Source organism: Cyanistes caeruleus, chromosome 3, assembly GCF_971803275.1.
Source record: "Cyanistes caeruleus chromosome 3, bCyaCae1.hap1.1, whole genome shotgun sequence".
NCBI lineage: Eukaryota > Metazoa > Chordata > Aves > Passeriformes > Paridae > Cyanistes > Cyanistes caeruleus.
In genome coordinates, this window is record NC_141703.1 from 766,165 (window position 1) to 788,446 (window position 22,282).

Consider the following 22,282-nt stretch of genomic DNA (forward strand, 5'->3'; position numbering starts at 1 on the left):
AGCTGGGAAGGGGCTGGAGCCCCAGGAGGGGCTGAGGGAGCTGGGAAAGGGGCTGAGCCTGGAGCAAAGGAGGCTCAGGGGGCCCTTGTGGCTCTGCACAAGTCCCTGGCAGGAGGGGACAGCCGGGGGGGTCGGGCTCTGCTGCCAGGGAACAGGGACAGGAGGAGAGCTCAGGCCTCAGGCTGGGCCAGGGGAGGCTCAGGGTGGGCAGCAGCAGGAATTTGCCCATGGAAAGGGAGCTCAGGCCTTGGCAGGGGCTGCCCAGGGAGCTTTGCAGTGCCCATCCCTGCAGGTGCCCAAGGAAGGGCTGGACGTGGCACTCAGGGCTCTGGGCTGGGGACAAGGCGTGGGCCGGTACCGGTAGCTCCGGTTCCTGTGGGCTCCGCAGTTCCGGACCCGCTCCCGCCTTTCCGGCCTGGGCCCACCCGCCGCCTCACACCGGCCGCGTGACGTCACTTCCTGCCCCTGGCCCCGCCCTCGGGTTAACCCGCGCCCCGCGCTCGCTGCGGCCTCTTTCCGGCCGCGCGCGCCAAGATGGCGGACACGCAGGTGGGCGCTGCGCGGGGCCCGCGGGACAGCCCGGGACACCCCTGGGGAGACCCCCGGGACACCCCTGGGGAGACCCCCGGGACACCCCTGGGGAGACCCCCGGGACAACCCGGGACACCCCCGGGGAGACCCCTGAGAGGCCGATGCCGGCCCAGCGGTGGTGGGGGGCGCCGGGGAGGCGGCCCGGACTGGGGAGGGGCGGTCGGTGCCCTAAGGGTCGGGGTGGGGATGACGAGGGGGGTGTCGGGGACCTGGGTGTGGGAGGGGGAGAGGGACCCGTTCCCCGGGGTCGGTGGAGCGAAGGGGGAGCGGCATCTCGGTGCCCCACGGGTTAGGGGGGTGTGGGAGCAGAGTGCTCCGTGTCCTGGGACGGGGTCTCGGTGCCCCGAGGGTTCGGGGGCGGGCAGAGGGTGCAGGGTCCCGCGGCTGGGGGACGGATCCGGGTGCTCCGGGGTCTTGTGGGCTCTTGGCGCCTCCATTTTGGAGGGAAGATGTGGCGGGGTCTCGGGGCCACGGGTCAGGCCCGGGCTCTCTCGGTGCTCGGTATCCCCCGCCGGGGGTCTCAGGCTCGGCTGCCCCTGCTGCCGCGGCCCGAGCTGCGCTGAGCCCCCCTCTCTCCCCACCCCCAGACGGAACGCGCCTACCAGAAGCAGCCGACGATCTTCCAGAATAAAAAGCGAGTGCTTTTGGGTGAGGGTGGCAAGGAGAAGTTGCCCCGCTACTACCGCAACGTGGGGCTGGGCTTCAAGACTCCGAAGGAGGTGAGGGGGGGCTGGGCTTGGGACCGGGGGCCACGATGGTCCTGATGTGGAGGTGGCATCTCGGCACAGGGCCAGTGGTGGCTTTAGCAGTGCTGCTTGAGATCGAGGTCTCTGGTGGCTTTTCCCCACCTGAACTATTCCACGGTTCTTGTGTGGTACCTGAGCTGTATCTCCCCACCTGTCTCTGCAGGCCATCGAGGGCACCTACATCGACAAAAAGTGTCCTTTCACTGGGAATGTCTCCATCCGGGGCCGCATACTCTCAGGTGAGCTGGAACATCCCCAGAGGAGTCCCATGGGAGATCTGGGGCAGGTAACCAACCCTCCTGAGGTCCCTGTAACCTGCCTTGGTCCTGGAGCTGCAAATGATGCCAATCTCACGATGGTCTGCTGAGCCCACCGGGGGCCTGATGACTCTGCCACATGGCTTTACTGATGCAGGTGACAGGACCAGCTGCACTGGAGGGGAGGTGTGGGGGTAGGATGGGAGCTGGTGGTGTGGGGAGTGTTAGGAAGTGTGTTAGAAAGGTTGGAAAAAGAAAAACATAGTTGGGTTTATAGCAGAAATGGGGAGGTTGTGGCCTGGCCAGTAGATAAGGAGAAATTCCCGGGGTTGGTGTGTGTTGCTGCCAGGTGCCACACTGATTCCTGCCAGTCCCCCGTGTCTCAGGCCTGCTGTCCCCCTGTGCTCCAGGTGTGGTGACCAAGATGAAGATGCAGCGCACCATCGTCATCCGCCGCGATTACCTGCACTACATCCGCAAGTACAACCGCTTCGAGAAGCGCCACAAGAACATGTCGGTGCACCTGTCCCCCTGCTTCAGGTGTGTGCCTGCGCCCTGCAGGGTGTCCCCACTGCTGTCCTGTGCTGAACTCACACTGCTGAGGGCACGGGTGGTGGGTTCACAGCCCCTCCTCACCTGGAACCTGCTCACAGGTTATGATGTCCAAACTCACGATGGTCTGCAGAGTACCCCCGGTCAGGGGCTGCTGACAGTGCCACTGGCATGTACTGAACATGGGGCAGGTTCCAAGCACTACCTCTGGGAGCCTTGCACTCCTTCCCAGGAGGAGCAGCCAGGCTGGGTGGTTCTGAGGGCCAGGTGAAGCCCTAGGAGCTCTCTGACCCCCAGGTGTCGTTGCAGGGATGTGCAGATTGGGGACATCGTGACAGTGGGCGAGTGCCGCCCCCTCAGCAAGACCGTGCGCTTCAATGTGCTCAAGGTGACCAAGGCTGCAGGCACCAAGAAACAGTTCCAGAAGTTCTGACAGCTGTGGGGAGAGGTGTGGGTGGAATAAATGCTGGGAAAGTGGAACTAACTACCTGTGTGTGAGCTGATACGAGTTGTGTGCAGTGTGGTCTGGGGGCTGGTGACGCGTGGGCTCAGGTGTGTGGTGCTGGGAGCACAGGTCACAGCACAAGGCAGAAGGGGACTGCAGCTGCTCTCCTCACCTGCTGTGTCCCAGTTAAGTGTTGGTTTGTTCTGTGCTGTGTCTGCCCTGCCAGTGCTGCTGCAGCAGGTGCTAGGTGTGGGTTTAACTCAGAACATGAAGTCACCTGGTGGTGACAGGGGCGAGTGTGGCCCTGAGGATCCTGCTCAGGAGTGAGTGATTGAGCTCTGGTGGTGGTGGCTGAGGCCTGGCAGTGGCACCTTCACATCAAAGTATCCAGGGCTCGGTCGGACAGAACGTGAAGCACCTTGGTCTAGTGGAAGGTGTCCCTGCCCATGCAGGGGGTAGAACTGGATGAGCTTTAAAGGTCCCTCAACCCAAACTTCCATGATTCCGTGACCTCTGGCTGCCTCCACCTGCTCCAGGTGAGCCCCACACCTTTGGCTGTAGCTCCAGGCTTGAGCTATAGCCATTCTTCATGCTCAGACTCGAAAGAAACCTCAGCATTTGAGGTAAGTTCACACAATTTCCAGTAAATTCAGGGCTTGGTGGCATGCAAACCTTGGTTCCTGGTCCTGCCAGAACCACAGGACTCACATGTTTGCACTGGAAATCAGGGAGCAGGGGAGGACATGGGACCTGGCGTCCAGGGACAGCTAGCAGGAGAGTTTCCAGTTGGTTGGGAGGGTCTTACTGGTGTCCAGTGCCAGCAGGTGCCCTGAGTGCACTGGGGTTCATCCCCCAGGTCCTGAGGATTGTGGAACCTCCCGAGTTGGAAGGGACACATTTTGGATCCTTGTTCCCAACCACAGTCACCCTGGTCTCCTGGAACATTTCCCAGTTCAGCCTCGGGTGATGTCACTGCCCTGGGCAGGAAGATCCTTCAGTGGGGGGATTAAAGGGGGACACAGAGCAGGGCCATCCATCAGCCATTCCCTTGGGACCCTGCTGTGTGCCTGTGTGAGACCCTGTTGTGGGGGCAGCTGGATCCCCCCAGCGCTGCCCTGAACCATCCCAGCCCCAAACTGCCGGTGCCACCAGCCCTGTGTGCCCCGCAGCAGAGGGCTATGAGGAGGACAGGCTCCACACCCAGCTCCTTCCCAGGTCCCTGCGCTTTGGGGTGGAGCTGTGGGCAGCAGGAGTGTCGTGCACCTGGGTTACCAGCCTTGAGAAAAGCACATTTATGGTGATTTCTGTGACAGGGCTGTGCCCTGCGCTGTGGCAGCTCCTGTGCCCTCAGCCAACACCACCTTCAGCTGGCCTGGGCTGACCCTTCCTGGTGCCAAATGCCACTGGTTTGTCCCTGGGAGGTGGCGTTGGGGATGCTGGGAATGAGTCCTGCAGCAACAGGGACACCTTTACCTGAACACCAGAGCCAGGTGAGTGAGCTCAGGCTGCTCTGTGCGGGTTCATGTTCCTGTCCCATCCTCATCATCCCTGTCCTGCCTCTTCCCGTCCCCAGGATTCCTGTCTCAGGCTGCCCTGGTGGGTGTCTGGGACACCTGTGGCAGGGCCAGTGTGTGACTGACGCTTGCCAAAGCTTCAGTGCCCGTTCCCAGGTGGGGCCAGGGTCTGGTCCAGGGGAGCCCTGCAGCACTGAGGGTTTTGTGGTGTTTTCCCCCACAGTTCCCACATGGAAGTCCCCAGGGCCAGGACCAAAGCACAGGCTGCTTGGGGCCTACATCCCCCACACCTTAATGCCCAATTATTTGCTCCTTGGGAGATTATCCTAAGCCTTCATCCCAGAGTGATTAGTCTTCTTCCTTCACTCTCTTAAGCAGATTTATCTGGCCAATGCTCCTCCCCTGGGAATTATCCCAACAAGCCTGTTTTTCACACCTAACTGTGATTTTGTCAGGGTGTCAGAGGTGGGGGTGGCCTGTGTTCCCCCTGCCCTGAGCTCTGCTGGGAGCTGTGGGTCCCAGTGATGTTCCTGCTGCAGCTGCAGAACTGGCACAGCGTTAGCTCCTGTTAAAAGCTTTCCCTCTTAATACCTTCCTAATCCCTCCTAAACCCTCATAACATGCTCAGAGCTGCTGGATTTGGTTTTTTGGGGGGAAGCAGCTCCCAGGAGAGGCAAGGGGAGCGATCTCTGTCCCATTGGGGATCCCCATTTCCCCGCTCTTGGGTTTTACCTTCTGACAAAAGATGACAGGAACTTCAGTGTCAGAGCTGAGGGACCAACCCCGTTCCTGTGGCAGGAGTGAGGCACTTGGTCCTTTTCCTGCATTGCTCCAGAGCAGGAACCGTTGTGTTTGGGACTGTGGGGATGGGAGGATCCTCTAGCATAGGGTGAGCCAGCCTGGCACAATCCATGTCCCTGGAGACCTGCCTGTCATGGGAGAGCCAGCCTGGCATGATCCATGGCCCCAGGAGCTGGTGTGTTCCACGGCTCTTCTATGGCCATGCTCCTCAGCCAGCCCCAACCTGCCAGCATGGGACAAAGCCCCCCATTCCATTAACTCAGACTTCCCATCATCAGCCTCATCCCCATCCAGCTCTCTCAACACTGGCACATTTTGGAGAGAATTCCCCTGTCAGGCAGCTTAGTTATTCTGATTTCTTTTGGTCCAGCTGCTGAAGGGACACCTCATCCTCTCCCTTCACGTGCCACAAAGTGGGAATTTGTCACCCTTGGACTGACCATGGCACCTCTGTTTTCAATCCAGTTCCCAAATGCAGAGACATTTGTGGATCTAAGGTGATTCCAAGGTGGAGCTCCCAAATTCTGATTTGTCAGGAGTTGGAAGGAACCTTAGAATCCACCTCATTCCACACCCCTGCCATGGGCTACCTTCCATTGCCTTCCCACTGTCCCAGGAGCTCCCAATGTCCAGCCTGGCCTTGGGCACTGCCAGGGATCCAGGGGCAGCCCCAGCTGCTCTGGCAATTCCATCCCAGCCCCTGCCCACCCTGCCAGGGAACAATTCCTGCCCAAGATGCCAAGATCCAGCCCTGCCCTCTGCCCCTGGCAGCCATTCCCTGGCTCCTGGCCCTGCAGCCCTTGGCCCCAGTCCCTCTCCAGCTCTCCTGGAGCCCCTTCAGGCCCTGCAAGGGGCTCTGAGCTCTCCCTGCAGCTTCTCCTCTCCAGCTGAGCACCCCCAGCTCTCCCAGCCTGGCTCCAGAGGACTCCAGTCTTTGCATGAGCTCTGTGGCTCCTCTGGGCTCATTCCAGGAGCTCCATGTCCTTTGTGCTGGGGAAACCCAGAAGGGCTGGGATTCACTCACATGTTCTTTCCAGGCTACATTTGCCCCATGTGTCCCCTCTGGCCAACACCCTCCCTTGTCCCCCGAGGTCTCTGAGGTGACCCCTGCTCTGGAAGTGTTTGAGGAAGGGTCTCAGGATGGTTTGGATCCCCTGAGGCAGTCTCTTGCCCAAGCTTTCAGCCTGCCTGGCATCTGCCCACTGAGATTTCATGGATTTCCCTCTCTTGGAAGCACCTGCAGCAATTTTTTTCTCTCACTCCCAGGCTGTGGTGGTTCCCCTCTGCCCCCCTTTGGCCATCCAGTTTGGAGCCTGTCTTGGCCACCACCTTCCAGCTCCACATCCTGGTGCTTCTCTGTCCTGCCATGGGGGATTCCTTCTTCTGGGACTGAGAACCCAGCTCTCCCCAGTGGCTGTTGTGTTGGCTCTTCCCCCAGCAGCTCTGGGAAACATTAGGTGTTAGGAGATATTAGTTAGAAATAGATATTAGAAAATAATTCTTTACTGAAAAGGAGCTCAGGCCTTGGCAGGGGCTGCCCAGGGAGCTTTGCAGTGCCCATCCCTGCAGGTGCCCAAGGAAGGGCTGGACGTGGCACTCAGGGCTCTGGGCTGGGGACAAGGTGGGCATCGGCCACAGCTGGGACTCCCTGGGCTGGGAGGGCTTTTCCAGCCCCAGGGATTTTGGGATTCCTGGTGGCTAAAGCCAGGCTGTGTTTCCAGTTCTGAGCTCCTGAGTCGCTGCTCCCTTGAGCCACTGAGCACACCCAGCCCTGTTCCTGCCCCTGTCCCTCCCTGCTGGGTGGCTGCTGCTGTGGGTTATCACTGAACTCTCCGTGCTGGAGCACCAGCCTGCGAGTGTTTCACTATTTCTTGAGGAATTTAATTTGCAAACTCAATTTAATCTGTGGATCTGCAGCCGCAGGGACGTGCTGCAGGCACAGCGCGGCAGCTCCCGCCTGGCTCTGCGGTTTTCTCGGTATCGTGTGCTCGTGGCCATCGCTCTTTTGTTGAGTTCCTGGGAAACCTTCCCCTGTGCTCTCACTGAAGGCCACTGCTGCCCCCTCACCCCCTGCCTGGCCCCGGTTCCCTCCCTGTGCCTTGGTGAGCCAGGCTCTGTTTGGTGTCCACAGCCACTTCAGGCCACTCCATCCCATGTTTTGGCTCCTAAACCTGTGGCCATCCCTTCTGTCAGTGCTGGTGTCTGCCCCTGCTGCAGTGTGGACCTCCACCTCATCTCCCTGAGCTCCTGCAGCTCATCCAGAGCTCAAACAATTCAATATTCTGCAAAGGTGAAAGCCTAATAATTCACATCTTTAACAAAATTTGGGCTTGAACAGGCTTGGAGCACCCTGCTCCAGTGGACAATGTCCCTGCCCATGGCAGAGGTTGGGACTGGATGGACTTTAAGGCTCTTCCCAACCCAAATAATTCTGTGATTCTGTGATTAGGAAACTTCTGGTCCCATGATGGGAATTGCTAAATATTTCCTGAGGCAGACAGGGGACAATACTCATCATCTTTTGGGACAATATCCATCACCTCTTGGGATAACATCAATCATCCTCAGGTATTGCTCAAGACCAGGTCAGGTCCTCAAGGGGTTTTTCCATCATCCCACCATATCCTGTTCCATCTGACAGGGACTCAGCCCCTCAGGATGGGAAGGGGCCTGCTGAGGTCCCTTTGAGCTCCTCACTCATTATCAGACCATGGATGGAGCAAGCTGGCTCCATCCAGGCCGATTCTCCACTGGACAGATCCCGAGGGCAGCACCCGAACCTGTCCCCAGCCTGTGTGCACAGAGGGGCAGGGCCCGATGAAGACCTGGTCCCAAGTTCTGGGCACTTAATTCCCAGACTGTGACAGTGACAATGTGCTGTGCTTCCTCCTGGAGCTGCTGCCTGGCTGGAAATGCCCATCTCCCGGCCTGGGCTGTCACTGTCCAGCCCTGTCCCACATCATGGCACAGCCCCATGATCAGAGTCTCCCTCACTGCCTTTTTTCTCCAGAATTTCCCCAGAATCTGACCAGGATGTTTGTCTTGCTCCACCTCTGGCCCCGTGGGAATGTTCCAGCTGCAGGAGTGCAGGGGCCACAGTGCCCTTGTGGGATCAGACACGGAGTGATGGATGTTGTAGCACAACCTGCGAGAGAAATGAGCCTTTGGTTCCCAATGGGGCAGGGAGGGCCTTGGGAACCCTTGGGGACAGGCACAGGGACAGAGCAGGGGTGGCACTGGGGACCAGAGACACCAGATAAAAACCTGGGAAGAGGAGCTGCTGCCAAATGTCCTGGCGAGTGGCACCTGCCCTGAAGAGCTCCATGGCTTTGGAAGAGACTCACCACTAAAAGTGACAGCTCTGGTGTCACCAGCGCGGGCACGGTGACCACCACGGGTTGGAGGATGCTGCCAGGGTTACTGTGCCCCCCTCCAAGGGGCAGGGCAGGTAAGGACTTGCCCTCATCCAAAATGAGGATGTGCTTGGAAAAGTCCTTCATCAGAGGGTGGCACAGGCAAAACCAGCGGGGGGACCTGTGGGTTCCACTGGGCATCTTGGGGTGTGCCAGCCCCTGCCCAGGAACCCGAGCACGGGTTTGATGTCCATCTCCCACCTGCCCCTTGGTCAGCCCCAGAGTCCGACTGGTCCCTGTCTGGGGGTCTCTGTCCCTGGCTGAGCCCCATTCCTGTGGCACCCCCAGCCGCCTGTGATGAGGCAGGGCAGACCTGGCCCCATTTTCACCCCATTTCTGTGCTCCTTATCCCACCTGCCCGGCTGGAGCAGGCAGGAACTCCCACTGCAGCCTGCACAGCCCAGTGCCAGGACACTCTCCTTGGTGGAATTGCTGTTTTCCTGAGCTCTGGGAAGCTGCTGCCAGGCAGACCAGGACAGCTGTCACTGCAGCACGAGTCAGGAGGGTAATTACATGCAATCATGTGTAATTATGTGTAATTCTATGTCACTCCATGCAATTCTTTGCCATCTTGGTGACAGGATTTGCTGCGGTGGGTTCAGCCTGTGCTGAGTCGGCCTTTCCCCAAGCAGGGACTTTCCCACAGGAATTCCTCCCCTTGCTGTGGCTGGAGCTGTGACCTTCACATCCCCTCACCTGCTGTGACCTTCACATCCCCTCACCTGCTGTGACCTTCACATCCCCTCACCTCACTGTCACCTGCTGTCACCTTCACATCCCCTCACCTGCTGTCACCTTCACATCCCCTCACCTGCTGTGACCTTCACATCCCCTCACCTGCTGTGACCTTCACATCCCCTCACCTGCTGTCACCTTCACATCCCCTCACCTCAGTGTCACCTTCACATCCCCTCACCTCACTGTCACCTTCACATCCCCTCACCTGCTGTGACCTTCACATCCCCTCACCTGCTGTGACCTTCACATCCCCTCACCTCACTGTGACCTTCACACCCCTCACCTCACTGTCACCTTCACACCCCCTCACCTGCTGTGACCTTCACATCCCCTCACCCTGCTGTCACCTTCACATCCCCTCACCTCACTGTCACCTTCACATCCCCTCACCTCACTGTCACCTTCACATCCCCTCACCTCAGTGTCACCTTCACATCCCCTCACCTGCTGTCACCTTCACATCCCCTCACCTGCTGTCACCACACATCCCCTCACCTCACTGCCACCTTCACATCCCCTCACCTGCTGTGACCTTCACACCCCTCACCTGCTGTCACCTTCACATCCCCTCACCTCACTGTCACCTTCACCTCAGTGTCACCACACATCCACACCTTTATGTGTGTGACCCCTGGGGACACGGTCCGTGGTGGCCCTGCAGTGCTGGGGGAGCAGCTGGACTCAGAGGGCTGTGACCAAAGGTTGGACTTGATGACCTCGAAGGTCTTTGCCACCCTCAGGGGTCCTGGGGTTCTGGGAGTGCAGCCATTGCTCAGGGGAATCTCTGCTCACCCTGTGCATCAGTTTTGGGGGTCCTGTGCTGTTCCCGTAGCCCTTGCCCTGCAGCTCAGGGCAGAGAGGGCAGTTCATTGAAACCATTAATTAGCTAGATAATTAATTGCCTGCTGCTTCTGCAAGAGGCACTTAATTATCTAGTTATTTATTTATTTAGCTATTTAGTTATTGACTCGTTATTTATTTAGTAATTCAGTAAATTAATTATTTAATTACTCAATGACCTAATTATTTAATTATTTAGTTATTCTGGAAATTCATTATTTAGTTGCTTCGTTATGTAATTATTTAGTTTTTCAGTAAATTCATTGTTTTACCGGCAGCCACAGCCCATCTCTGTCATCCCCACCAACACCAGGGATCCCCCAAGAGCTAGAATTGCACAGAATTCACGAAGGCAGCAAGAGGGGAAATTCCTGCAGGTTTGCGGAGTCGCAGGTGGAGTTTCAGCCTCAATCAACTCTTTGTTCCACCTCCCCTCAGCTTTCTCCTCCTTTTGTGCTGGGAATCCCCTGGGGCCACGTTCTGCAACAGAAATGATGTGAAGTGGGGGGATTGCAGGAGTTTAAACTGGGAGCTGGGAACAGGGGGTGTCACCCACCCAGGGTAGCTGCACATCCTCAGGCTTGGCTCAGCATGGGGGGCAAGGAACCCCAAACCCAGGGATCCATCAGTGCAGAGCAGCAGCGCAGGGTCTGCCTGGCCTGGCTGAGCTCTGCAGAGGGGCATGTCCAGCCCAGCCCTGAGCCCGGCCCTGAGCCCTGAGCCCAGCCCTGAGCCCTGAGCCCGGCCCTGAGCTCAGCCCAGCCCTGAGCCCGGCCCTGAGCCCAGCCCCTGAGCCCAGCCCAGCCCCTGAGCCCAGCCCAGCCCCTGAGCCCAGCCCAGCCCAGCCCCTGAGCCCGGCCCTGAGCCCTGAGCTCAGCCCTGAGCCCAGCCCCTGAACCCAGCCCTGAGCCCAGCCCTGAGCCCAGCCCAGCCCCTGAGCCCAGCCCCTGAGCCCAGCCCCTGAGCCCAGCCCCTGAGCCCAGCCCCTGAGCCCAGCCCCTGAGCCCAGCCCCTGAGCCCAGCCCCTGAGCCCAGCCCAGCCCCTGAGCCCAGCCCCTGAGCCCAGCCCCTGAGCCCAGCCCCTGAGCCCAGCCCCTGAGCCCAGCCCAGCCCCTGAGCCCAGCCCAGCCCTGAGCCCAGCCCTGAGCCCAGCCCAGCCCCTGAGCCCAGCCCCTGAGCCCAGCCCTGAGCCCAGCCCTGAGCCCAGCCCAGCCCCTGAGCCCAGCCCCTGAGCCCAGCCCCTGAGCCCAGCCCTGAGCCCAGCCCAGCCCCTGAGCCCAGCCCTGAGCCCAGCCCCTGAGCCCGGCCCTGAGCCCGGCCCTGAGCCCAGCCCTGAGCCCAGCCCAGCCCCTGAGCCCGGCCCAGCCCAGCCCAGCCCCTGAGCCCAGCCCCTGAGCCCAGCCCAGCCCCTGAGCCCGGCCCAGCCCACACCGGTGGGGCCACCCGGAGCCCCGGGTGACGGTACCCCAATCCCTGGGTGACACCAGGAGCCCCGGGTGACGGTACCCCAATCCCTGGGTGACACCAGCAGCCCCGGGTGACGGTACCCCAATCCCTGGGTGACACCAGCAGCCCTGTGGATCTGCCTGGCTGCAGAACCATTTCTTGCCTCACAGGGACCTCTGGAGTCCCTCTCCCAGTGTCTCCCATGCCAGTGGTGCTGTCCTTGTCCCATCTCTGCTGCACAGGCTGCAGCTTCCCAACGGGCTCCGTGCTTCTCTTCCTCATGCCAGCCCTGTGTGTGCCCCAGCCCTGGGGACAGCAGGGACATCCCCCACATCTCACGGTTCCCAGTGCCACCCTCTACTCCTGGGCTCCATCCTTGCTGCTGGGCTCTGCTGGATCCAGGTTCCTGCTGCTGCCCCTGAAGGCTCCCAGGTGCTGGGCTGGGATGTGGCTCACGGTGGGGCAGGGCTGTCTCTGGGGTGTCCATGGCAAGGGGGACAGGGGGGCAGCTGGAAACCAGCCCAAGCTGGAGGGAAACCTGGAGCTCCCCGTGCAAGGCCTGTGTTTGAGGCACAGCAGCACCCTCTGCTCCACAGAATGACAGAATCGCTTGGAGAAAACCTCCCAAGCCATTGAGTCCAACCTTCAACTGAGAAGTTTCCTGTGCAGCTCCTGCCAGGCCAGAGGCTCAGTGCTGGCAGCAGGGATGGGCACGGCTCTGCTGCGGGAGGAGCTGCAGCCCACCCTGGAGGGAGCCCAGCTCTGCCCTGGAGAGCTCACAGCATCATCCAGATCCTTCCTGCAGCCAAAGGAAGGGGAATCCACTCCAAATGCCACACTTGGAGATGCATGAGGCAGCAGAGGAGAGACAGCACCAATATTTGTAATTGCCTGGCTCCTGTTGGACATTTCCACAGATGCTGCAGGAGTGATGGTGCCTCGTCAGTGTTGTTGCATTTCCTGGCTGCAGGATCCTTCTGCCACTCCCGCTTCCCTGTTACCCCAGGAGCCGTGTCTTCGGGGAGGGAGGGAGGGAGATGAGTCCCGGGGTAAAGGTGGGGTGGGAAGGGAGGGGTTGGGACTGAGATCGGTGTCACTGGGTGGGGCAGGACACTGCTCAATATTGACTTTTCTGACAATATTTTTTGCACTTGATAGTCTTAAAGGTCATAAAATTACAGAATTTTGGAATCCAGCGTGCTTTTGGTTGGGAGGGGCCTCAGAGCCCACCCAGTGCCAGCCCTGCCATGGCAGGGACACCTCCCACTGTCCCAGGAGCTCCCAATGTCCAGCCTGGCCTTGGGCACTGCCAGGGATCCAGGGGCAGCCCCAGCTGCTCTGGCAATTCCATCCCAGTCCCTGCCCACCCTGCCAGGGAACAATTCCTGCCCAATCATGATCCTGTAGATTGTTGATTTGATCAATGATCTTCAGGATAATTACAATCACGATGATAGGTCACTGCCCAAGGGCTGGGGTTGGGTGGCAGAGGGGCCCTGGCAGCTTGAGGGGAAGGGAGCTCTCCCTGTTTGGGGAGGTTTCAGCAGTGGAACGGGACGGTTTTCACCTGCAGACATCCACGATGCCCTGGATCCCAGGAGCGCTCAGGCTGTGCCCATTTCCTGCTCAGGTCTTCTCCAGCCCGGCCCAGAGTCCGTGGGCAAGGAGAGAGGAAAATCACTTGCAATGCAAATGATGGAAAAGCAGGAAATGCCTCACCTGGGAGTGTTAAATGCTGTTAATGGTTAATGCACCGGCAATTTAAACCTCCCCAGGTCCAGGGACTGATGCTTCTTCTGAGGTGTGGGACAGAGAGGACCGATATCATCAGCTTTGGGCTCCCCCGAGCTCTGCTCCACTCGGGGCTGTGCTTCTCTTCCCAGCTCGGGGCTGGCCCTTGGTGAGTCATTTAACGTGAAACGCTGGGGCTTGGGGCACCGATTCTCCTGGAAAAGACTGAAGGGAAGCAAAGTGGTGTGTGAGAGGAATAGATTTCCATATATCTGGGAAGTGTAGGTGGAAAGTCTTGCTGAGCTGCTTTGTAGCCCACACACAGTAGCACCAGCTGGTGTTGGAGCCTGGGAATGCTCCCAGGCAGATTTAATCCCCTGCTCTAGACCCACACTGGCTTGATTCACCTGGGTAATGTGGGTGTGCAAGTGGAAGAGGTGACTGGACAAATATTTGCAGTGAGCTGAAGGTCTTTTCTGTACTGAGCCATGTTTTCAGTAGACTTTTGGTTCAGGGAGGCTGAGAGTCTTTAATGGAAGCACTTAGAAATGCAAACATGTCTGGCTTGGGTACCTGCTGCTTGCAATGAAAGTAAATCAGGCTGAGAGCAGGGAAGCTTTATCTTTGCTCTCAGTCCAGCGGGTTTTTCTCTCCCCCAACCCTGGCCTGGAGTTTTTCTAATGTATGATGGAGTTTACACAGGGAATGGGAGCTGGGGGTAAGATGGGGGAAGCACATAAACCCAGCAGTCCTGTGGTGCTCCTTCTCCTCAAAGCCCTGCTCATGGCAAAGCTTTTGTGGAGGACTTGCAGCTTGGCTTGTTTGCATTATTCAAATCTTCAGAGCTCCCCTCAGGCTGCTCAGTCATGGGACAGCGCTTCAGCCTGGGGATGGAGCTCCCAGCTCAGGCTGCCCCAGCACTCCAGGAGCTGGCAAAACTGGAACGGTGCTAGGGCTGAGCATCCGTGCAGAACTCTGCATTTGGGGTGTCCCTCTGGGGCATTTCTGCTTTGGGCCATAACTTCTTTGTCCAAGGATCATGCTGTGCATACCACCATGTCTTTGCTCCTCTTAATGAAGGAGTGGAAAAGGAATGAAGCAAAAGGCAGGAAAAGAAAGGGCTCCCTCCCAGCTGGGAGAGCTGGGGTTGTTCAGGCTGGAGAAGAGAAGGCTCCAAGGTGACCTTGGAACCCCTTCCAGTGCCTGAAGAGTTCCAAGTGAGAAATTTGATGTGTGACCACAGCCCTCAGTGCAGTTGGATGTCAGTCACATCCCAGACACTGCCCAACACTGATACCGGGGAAAGGTTTATTCCTATATTTGGGATTTTACAAGGAACTTCGGTCACTGGCCTGAGCAGGGTGAGAAATTGTGTCATCTCACCTCCCTGGAGGAACCTGGAGTCCCACCACAGGTGCAGCTCTGTGTGTGCTCACAGATGGAGCCACTGACTGTGACAGGGCTGAGGGTGACTTTTATGACTATTTCTATGACTTTTACAAGGTTTTTGTGGCAGTGGATAAAGCAGAGCTGGAAAAAGGCCTGACCTGTTTAGCAGTGGCAGTGGGAGGACAGAGATGTTTTCCAAAGACACGCTGTGTGGGAGTGACAGAACAAACAGGGTCCTTTGTACAGAACACAGCGAGGGAACCCCTGAGGGTGGAAGGCAGCTGCCTTGTAACTTGTGTCCTGATTTGCATCGTCTGCCAGGGTGTCACGGGCAAATCCACAGGTGTCATTGATCCCTTCTCTTTCTGGCACAGAGCTGGGTCAGGCTGACCCCGAGCACGGGAACACCATGTATGAGCTCAACGAGAGCAGCTTCGACCCCATCACCTTTGTCCTGACAGGCATCCCGGGCATGGAGGAGTCCCACATCTGGATCTCCGTCCCCTTCTGCCTGATGTACCTCACCGCAGTGCTCAGCAACCTGGTCCTTCTGTTTGTCATCACCACGGAGAGGAGCCTCCACGAGCCCATGTACCTCTTCCTCGCCATGCTGGCTCTCTCTGACCTCATGCTGTCCACCACCACCGTGCCCAAAATGCTGGCAATCTTCTGGTTCAGTGCCAGGGAGATTTCCTTCGATGCCTGCATCACGCAGATGTTCTTCACCCATTTCAGCTTCATCGTGGAATCCTCTGTGCTGCTGGCCATGGCCTTTGACCGCTACGTGGCCGTGTGCGACCCGCTGCGCTACGCGTCCATCCTGACCCCCTCGGTCATCGGCAAGATCGCCGTCACCGCCGTGGCCCGCGGCTTCTGCATCATGTTCCCACCCATCTTCCTCCTGAAGCGGCTGCCCTACTGCGGGCACAACGTGATGCCCCACACCTACTGCGAGCACATGGGCATCGCCCGCCTGGCCTGCGCCGACATCAGGGCCAACGTCTGGTACGGGCTGACCACGGCGCTGCTCTCCTCGGGCCTGGACGTCGTGCTCATCGCCGTCTCCTACGTGCTGATCCTCAGGGCAGTGTTTCGCCTCCCATCCCGGGAGGCTCGCCTCAAAACCCTCAGCACCTGCGGCTCCCACCTCTGCGTGATCCTCATGTTCTATGTGCCCGCCTTCTTCTCCTTTCTCACGCATCGCTTTGGCCACCAAATCCCGAGTCACGTCCACATCCTCCTGGCCAACCTCTACGTGGTGGTGCCGCCCATGCTCAACCCCATCGTCTACGGGGTGAGGACCAGGCAGATCCGGGAGCGCGTCCTGCGCCTCCTGTGCCCCCCAGGGGAGCGTCCCTGCCCCGGCTGGGGGGGCGGCTGCTGAGCAGGGGGAAGTGGGACGGGGTCTGGAAAACAGCACCAAAGGCTGCAGCACTTCTCGGCCTGGAGGAACCGCTTTGCCCAAGGGGTTCAAGGGAAGCTGAAGGTGGTGTGAAACGTGGGTGTGGGTCATCGACATCTTCACTGCTGCTGTCTTCTCCTGGAGCTGCTTCCCCTGAATTTCCTTCACTGGCGGAGACTGGGCAGGTTCAGCTGAGAAGCATCAGTGCCTGCTGACTCACTGTCACTGTTACAGCTGGTTATGTTTGCTGTCCTACAGCTCGATTTCTGCCTGTTCCTGCACCTTCCTAACAGTGTCCTGACCATGAACACCTTGTTGGCTGCCAGACTGAAGCGTGGCACACCAAGCATGGCTGGATGGGCATCACACCGCTCACCATGGCACAGAGGGGCTACGCCCTCCTGTCCTCACTGCTGAGGGACCCTGCCACGTCCTACTGCTGGAGGTGTTTCCCTGCTGAAGCGCTCTGAGAACCTGGGAAAGGCTTCATTGTCCTGTGTAAGAGGGAAATATTTCCCTTAAACCATGACTCCCAAACGGAATCCAAGCCTTTAGAGTGGTGTTTAAGGGGACAGTGGTCCTACAGCCACCACATCCCACAGGGCTGCTTTCTGTCTTGGCCAGCCCAGCTGTGCCTCATCCAGGCAGCATCCAGAGAGATTTGGTTGTGGTGATCAGGGAGCCCTTTCTGGAGGCTCCACAGTCCAGCTCTCGTGGCAATGCCAGGAGTGGGATGGTCTGGCCCCCCGTGAGGCCCCACGAAGGGCCTGGTGTGTTCCTGATGTTACTCATGGGATGGTGCAGATCAGCCATTTCTGCAGAACGTCCTTTTGCCCTGACTGTGAGGGCAGCCAGCACCTGCCAGTCCCACAGCCTGACTGGGCTGCAAAGCTCTTTCAGACCTGCCCGTGGTGGGGAAGCCACTGCTGCACACCTGGCCCTCAGAGGTGTCTCATCTGCAGAGGGTGGTGACCCTGGACATGCTGGGGAACGGCTCTGCCAGGACCTGGACTCGGTGAAATGTTGTGCCCTGCATCAGGGTGGGAGCTGTGGGACCATTCTGGCTGGGGCTGATGGAACCCGATGTTCCTGGTGGAGGGCAGGAGCCATGGACACACCAGGTGTGTTCAGACCTGAACGGCACAGGAGCAGAGATCAACACAGCAACACAACCAGCAAACTGCTCCAGCCATGCCAGTAATGCTGCCACGACTTCAGAAGAAAAGGGGAAGAGACAGAGTCATGATTTCAGATCAAAACCCCCCCAAAAAGTTTTTCACTTTTGCAGCACGTTTCTTCTTTGTTTTATTTTCCTCTGATCTGATCAAAGGTGGCACCCTGTGACTGGCACAGGGGAAATGAAAGTCTGTTCATTAAAGGCTGTTTGTCTACCAGCAGAGATAACGGAGCTGGGTACAAAAGCTGCTCGTGTCGCTGGCTTTTTTCAATGTCCTCAGAACGTTCGTGTTTGCGTTGGCTTTCTTAGCAAAAAGGAAAAAAACAAAAGAGTGTTTGCAGAGAGCAGCCATGTGATTTTTGATAGGAGAGGAGCTGTGAGAAGGAAAATGTGTCAGGAGAGCATGGTGCTGTGGGCAGCTCTGAGAACAACTGAGCTGCCACCTGGACCTGTCAATAATCGGAACTTGGAGCAACCTGGGACAGGGGAAGGTGTCCACAAGGGCTGGAATGAGATGAGCTTTAAGGTCCCTTCCAGCCCAAACTGTTCCGTGATTCCATGACTCTGGGTGTTCCTTGGGGTTTCCCAGAATGGTCCTGCAGGATGGAGGAGGCAGTTCTGAACTCGCTGCTCTGCTCTGGTGGGTGTGGTGGCCAGCTCAGGAGAACTGCCCAGGGAAATGTCCCCAAGTCAATGAATCACCAGCTGCACCATTCCTGGCCAGGGGCCCGTGCCTAATGGGGCATTAGCCAGCCAAGCAGGGAGATTTATATTTCCAGGTGGTTAAAATGTCAGCTTAATAACTCACACAGGGTGGGAAACCACAGCTCCTTCTTTTTTTTTTTTTTTTTCCCAAATTTGGAGACACCCATTGTTTTTTTAGTTCAGTTCACGATTTTGTGTGTTTGGATTACAAGGATCTTTGCCTGCCTGTGGCACAGAGTTGGAATGAGATGAGCTTTAATGTCCCTCCCCACCTCAACCATTCCACAGTTCCATTATTCTATAATTTCCACTGGTGTTTTCCCCACGTAGCACATGCAAGAAGTAAACGGAATCTCAAAAATCTTTGGAAAATAACTGGAAGTCACCGAGAAACACTTCTGTGCCTTCAGGGAAGGTTTCTGTACCCGAAGGAAGAGCTGAGCCTGCGCCTGGGCTGGAGATGGAGCCTGGGGTTTGTGCCCAGCCGGGCTCCTGGCGTGTGCTCGAGAGGGAAGCGCTCCCCAGCCTGTGATTGCTTTCTGCACGGACAGGGACCAGCTCTGCTTTCACCACGGACAGAGCTCGGAGCGTGCCGGGTCCAAGATCCCCATTTCCACTCAGCTTTATTGCTGCTCACAGAAATGGCTCTTTGTTACCTGTGCTTCATCTGCGCTGGCCGCGACGCTTCAGAGCAGCGGAGCTCCCTGATTTTAGCTCTCCCCTTCCCCTCTTCAGTCTTGGCAAAGGGCAGGACAGAGGCTCCTTGGGAAGGGAGGATGGGGAGAGGAGAGAATCCCTCCCAGGGCCAGCGAGCGGCTGGGACATGGAGCTCACCTGGGAGGGGTGAGGAGCTCAGGGTGTCCCGTCCCTGGAAGTGTTCCAGGTCAGGCTGGATGGAGCTTGGAGCAGCCTCGTCTAGTGGAAGGTGTCCCTGCCCACGGGAGGGAGAACCAGGATGATTCTATGGTTCTGTGAAATGTTAATTTAATAAAATCCCACTTCACAGGCAGATGATAAAGAGCACCACCTCCTTGCCTGAAACGAGATGGTAACTCAGCCTTCAGGGGGAAATTTTGGGTGACGGGTTTGATCTCGTGGATTAGAGATTCCTGCTGCTCCCAAAGGTCCCTAACAGCTCCCTCAAGGGTCATGGCAGTCAGGAATTGCTGACTGCAATTTCCCTGCCCTCACTGCACAGCCTGCTGAGGGTCTCTGAGCTTTCTAGGAGGTCCAATTCTAGTGGTCCAATAAAACCAGAAATGGGGAAAAAAAATCACCTAAGAGGGTTTTAGCTGTAATCTCTGCTGATCTCCAGCTCAGAGCTCCCAATTTCCTCTCCACTGTGGTTCCCAAGAAGTTAAAACAGCTCTTGGTCCTGAAGCACTTGCGCTGTGTGGCAAGAACAGGGCAGAGCTCGCAGCTGAGGCCAGGTCCTGCCAGCCCGGGCTGGCCCAGGCACAGCCCCGGGAGCCCCTTTGTGGCCCAGGGTCGGGAGATGAAATGTGCAGTGGGTGCCTGGTGCAGGATGATGAGCCAAGGGGTGGTGAGGGCTCACTCAGGCTCCTTCAGGGGCACCGGGGAGGTTCTCAGGGCTTGAACCACCGGCACCCCCGGGCACAGGGGCACAAAGCCCTCCCCACCCTGCAGGGCACCCCTGGGGCAGGTACAAACACCGGCTGGGGCTGTCCCAGCTGTCCCAGGACAGCTCAGGAGGGGAGGGACTGACACAACAAGGCTGGGACCTGGCGCTGTTGTTTCAGCCTGTTGGGGTTAGCTGGGGGTTAGGTGTCCTTTTTTGTTTTGTTTGGTTTTGTTCTGGCCTGCCCGTGGAATTGTTACCCATTAGCTGCGGAGACAACCTAAGTGTGGGGATTTAGTGGGTGACTGATAAAGGACAAAGAGTGGCAGGGCCAGGGGGGAAGGGGGCAGGAAAGGAGGGTGGGGACAGTTTTTGGCTGGCTTTCTTCGGTTTTGGGGAAAGACATTCGTTTGCTGGGTCGTGGAGCTGCTGCGGTGGAGAGAAGGGAATTTCGCCATCACCCAGACGGAGCTGCTGCTGCTTCTCCTTCTTCCCTCTTTGTTGGTGGTCTCGTACCCCCTGCTCTGCCGGGACGTGTGGCAGTGCCAGGCACCTCTGCAGAGCTGCTGATCCACCTCAGCCACCGGCCCAGGATCTCAGCTCATCCCTGCTGATCCACCTCAGCTCATCCCTGCTGCTCCACCTCATCCACTGCCCCAGGATCTCAGCTCATCCCTGCTGTTCCACCTCATCCACCAGCCCAGGATCTCAGCTCATCCCTGCTGCTCCACCTCATCCACCAGCCCAGGATCTCAGCTCATCCCTGCTGTTCCACCTCATCCACTGGCCCAGATCTCAGCTCATCCCTGCTGTTCCACCTCATCCACCAGCCCAGGATCTCAGCTCATCCCTGCTGATCCACCTCATCCACCAGCCCAGGATCTCAGCTCATCCCTGCTGTTCCAGCTGAGTGTTCCTCAGAGCCCTGCAGGAGCACCAGCACTGACTGCCCGAGGGGTTTGTGAAACAAAGCCTCTCCTCCATCCCTTCCCATCTCAGCCCAGAAAGCTGTCACGGGGTCCCTGGTTCTGTTTTCCTGCTAATGCTGTGGTTATTGTTGCTTGTTTGCCTGGTTATAAATACCAGTAAAGAACTGTTATTCCTATCCCCAGATCTCTGCCTTAGGGCCCCTTGATTTCAAATTTATAATAATTCGGAGGGAGGGGGTCTGCATTCTTTCATCCCAAGGGGGGCTCCTGCCCTCCCCAGCAGACACCTGTCTTCTAGAACCGAGACACAGCCTTTTCAGGCTTTTAACTTGGGCTCCTTGCATATCCAGAGGGAATCTACTGGAGCGTGTCCAGGGCAGGGAATGGAGCTGGGAAGGGGCTGGAGCCCCAGGAGGGGCTGAGGGAGCTGGGAAAGGGGCTGAGCCTGGAGCAAAGGAGGCTCAGGGGGCCCTTGTGGCTCTGCACAAGTCCCTGGCAGGAGGGGACAGCCGGGGGGGTCGGGCTCTGCTGCCAGGGAACAGGGACAGGAGGAGAGCTCAGGCCTCAGGCTGGGCCAGGGGAGGCTCAGGGTGGATATTGGGGAAATCCCTTCCCAGGCAGGGCTGTGCAGCCCTGGCAGAGCTGCCCAGGGAGGTGGTGGAGTGCCCGGCCCTGGAGGGATTTCACAGCTGTGTGTGGATGTGACACTTGGGGACACGGGTTAGCGGTGGCCTTGTCAGTGCTGGGGATGGTTGGCCTTGGTGGGCTGAGAGGTCTTTTCCAGCTTCAGTGACTCTGATTCTGTGCTTTGCTCTAGCTCCCAGCAGCTGCAGGCAGAAGATGCTCTTGTCTCAAAGGCTCCAGCAGCAGAAATGCCAGTTCCTAACCAGGATGAAGGGATGAGGAGAGTGGAGGGGCACCCTGATAAAGCAAACTGCTCAGCATTTACTATTCCCAGTGAAAATGTGTGTGCCATGAACCAGCTCTCCTGAGCCAGCCCTGGATGTCATCCCCCTGCTCTTTGAGCCTTTTCCTCACCCCTGAACCTGGCACAGGCTGCCCAAGGAGGCTGGGGGCCCCCATGACCCCCATCCCTGGGAGTGTCCCAGGCCAGGCTGGATGGGGCTCTGAGCAGCCTGGGACAGTGGAAGGTGTCCCTGCCCATGGCAGGGGTGCAATGAAATAGACTTTAAGGTCCCCCCCAGCCCAAACCTTGTGTAATTCTGTGTTTCTATGGTTCCACAGCTCCTGCAAATGAGGAATGATGTGATGTGCTGCATGAGACACGTCAGCTCCCAACAGTGAGGGAGGGTCCCAGCCCCATCCCTCACCCTGGAGGGGATACCTGGCTGCAGAGGGCTCTCCCCTGATCTCCATCCTGCTCTGTGTTAGGATCACTGCTGGGAGCAGTGGGAGAGAAGCCCCCGAGCCCCCAGCCCATTTCCCTGCCCCGAGTGCCCTGCTCTGTCCACTGCCCCTGTGCCCCAAACCTCGGCGCTCCCTGGTCTCTGCCCACCCTCTCTCACTGTTTGCCTGCTGCAGATGGCAATCCTTCCTTCCTTCCTTCCTTCCTTCCTTCCTTCCTTCCTTCCTTCCTTCCTTCCTTCCTTCCTTCCTTCCTTCCTTCCTTCCTTCCTTCCTTCCTTCCTTCCTTCCTTCCTTCCTTCCTTCCTTCCTTCCTTCCTTCCTTCCTTCCTTCCTTCCTTCCTTCCTTCCTTCCTTCCTTCCTTCCTTCCTTCCTTCCTTCCTTCCTTCCTTCCTTCCTTCCTTCCTTCCTTCCTTCCTTCCTCCCTTCCTCCCTTCCTCCCTCCCTCCCTCCCTCCCTCCCTCCCTCCCTCCCTCCCTCCCTCCCTTCCTTCCTTCCTTCCTTCCTTCCTTCCTTCCTTCCTTCCTTCCTTCCTTCCTTCCTTCCTTCCTTCCTTCCTTCCTTCCTTCCTTCCTTCCTTCCTTCCTTCCTTCCTTCCTTCCTTCCTTCCTTCCTTCCTTCCTTCCTTCCTTCCTTCCTTCCTTCCTTCCTTCCTTCCTTC

At 58.0% G+C, this 22,282-nt stretch overlaps 2 protein-coding genes and 2 non-coding genes across 5 annotated transcripts; all 4 read left to right on the top strand.

The window, feature by feature from the left end:
- The first annotated feature begins 459 nt into the window (after positions 1-459).
- RPS11 (ribosomal protein S11) lies at positions 460-2,626 on the top strand. Its single transcript, XM_086879504.1, has 5 exons — positions 460-549; positions 1,179-1,310; positions 1,501-1,576; positions 2,005-2,134; positions 2,456-2,626. The coding sequence occupies exons 1-5, from the start codon at positions 535-537 to the stop codon at positions 2,577-2,579; spliced, it is 477 nt and encodes a 158-aa protein (XP_086735630.1). The 5' UTR covers positions 460-534; the 3' UTR covers positions 2,580-2,626.
- On the top strand, positions 1,671-1,755 carry LOC111944199 (small nucleolar RNA SNORD35). The gene has a single exon (XR_002871213.1). It is a non-coding gene; the product is annotated as a small nucleolar RNA SNORD35 (small nucleolar RNA).
- Positions 2,246-2,335, top strand: LOC111944207 (small nucleolar RNA SNORD35). Its single transcript, XR_002871215.1, has one exon. It is a non-coding gene; the product is annotated as a small nucleolar RNA SNORD35 (small nucleolar RNA).
- A 2,911-nt stretch (positions 2,627-5,537) lies between the features above and the next one.
- On the top strand, positions 5,538-17,286 carry LOC111942899 (olfactory receptor 52B2-like). Of its 2 annotated transcripts, XM_086879506.1 has the most exons (4): positions 5,538-8,354; positions 10,176-10,274; positions 13,119-13,243; positions 14,838-17,286. In XM_086879506.1, the coding sequence occupies exon 4, from the start codon at positions 14,873-14,875 to the stop codon at positions 15,845-15,847; it is 975 nt and encodes a 324-aa protein (XP_086735632.1). In that variant the 5' UTR covers positions 5,538-8,354; positions 10,176-10,274; positions 13,119-13,243; positions 14,838-14,872; the 3' UTR covers positions 15,848-17,286. The 2 variants fall into 2 exon arrangements, with proteins under 2 accessions (XP_086735632.1, XP_023801731.1); XM_023945963.2 differs by lacking the exons at positions 5,538-8,354; positions 10,176-10,274 and having other exon boundaries at positions 12,813-13,243.
- Positions 17,287-22,282: the final 4,996 nt, after the last annotated feature.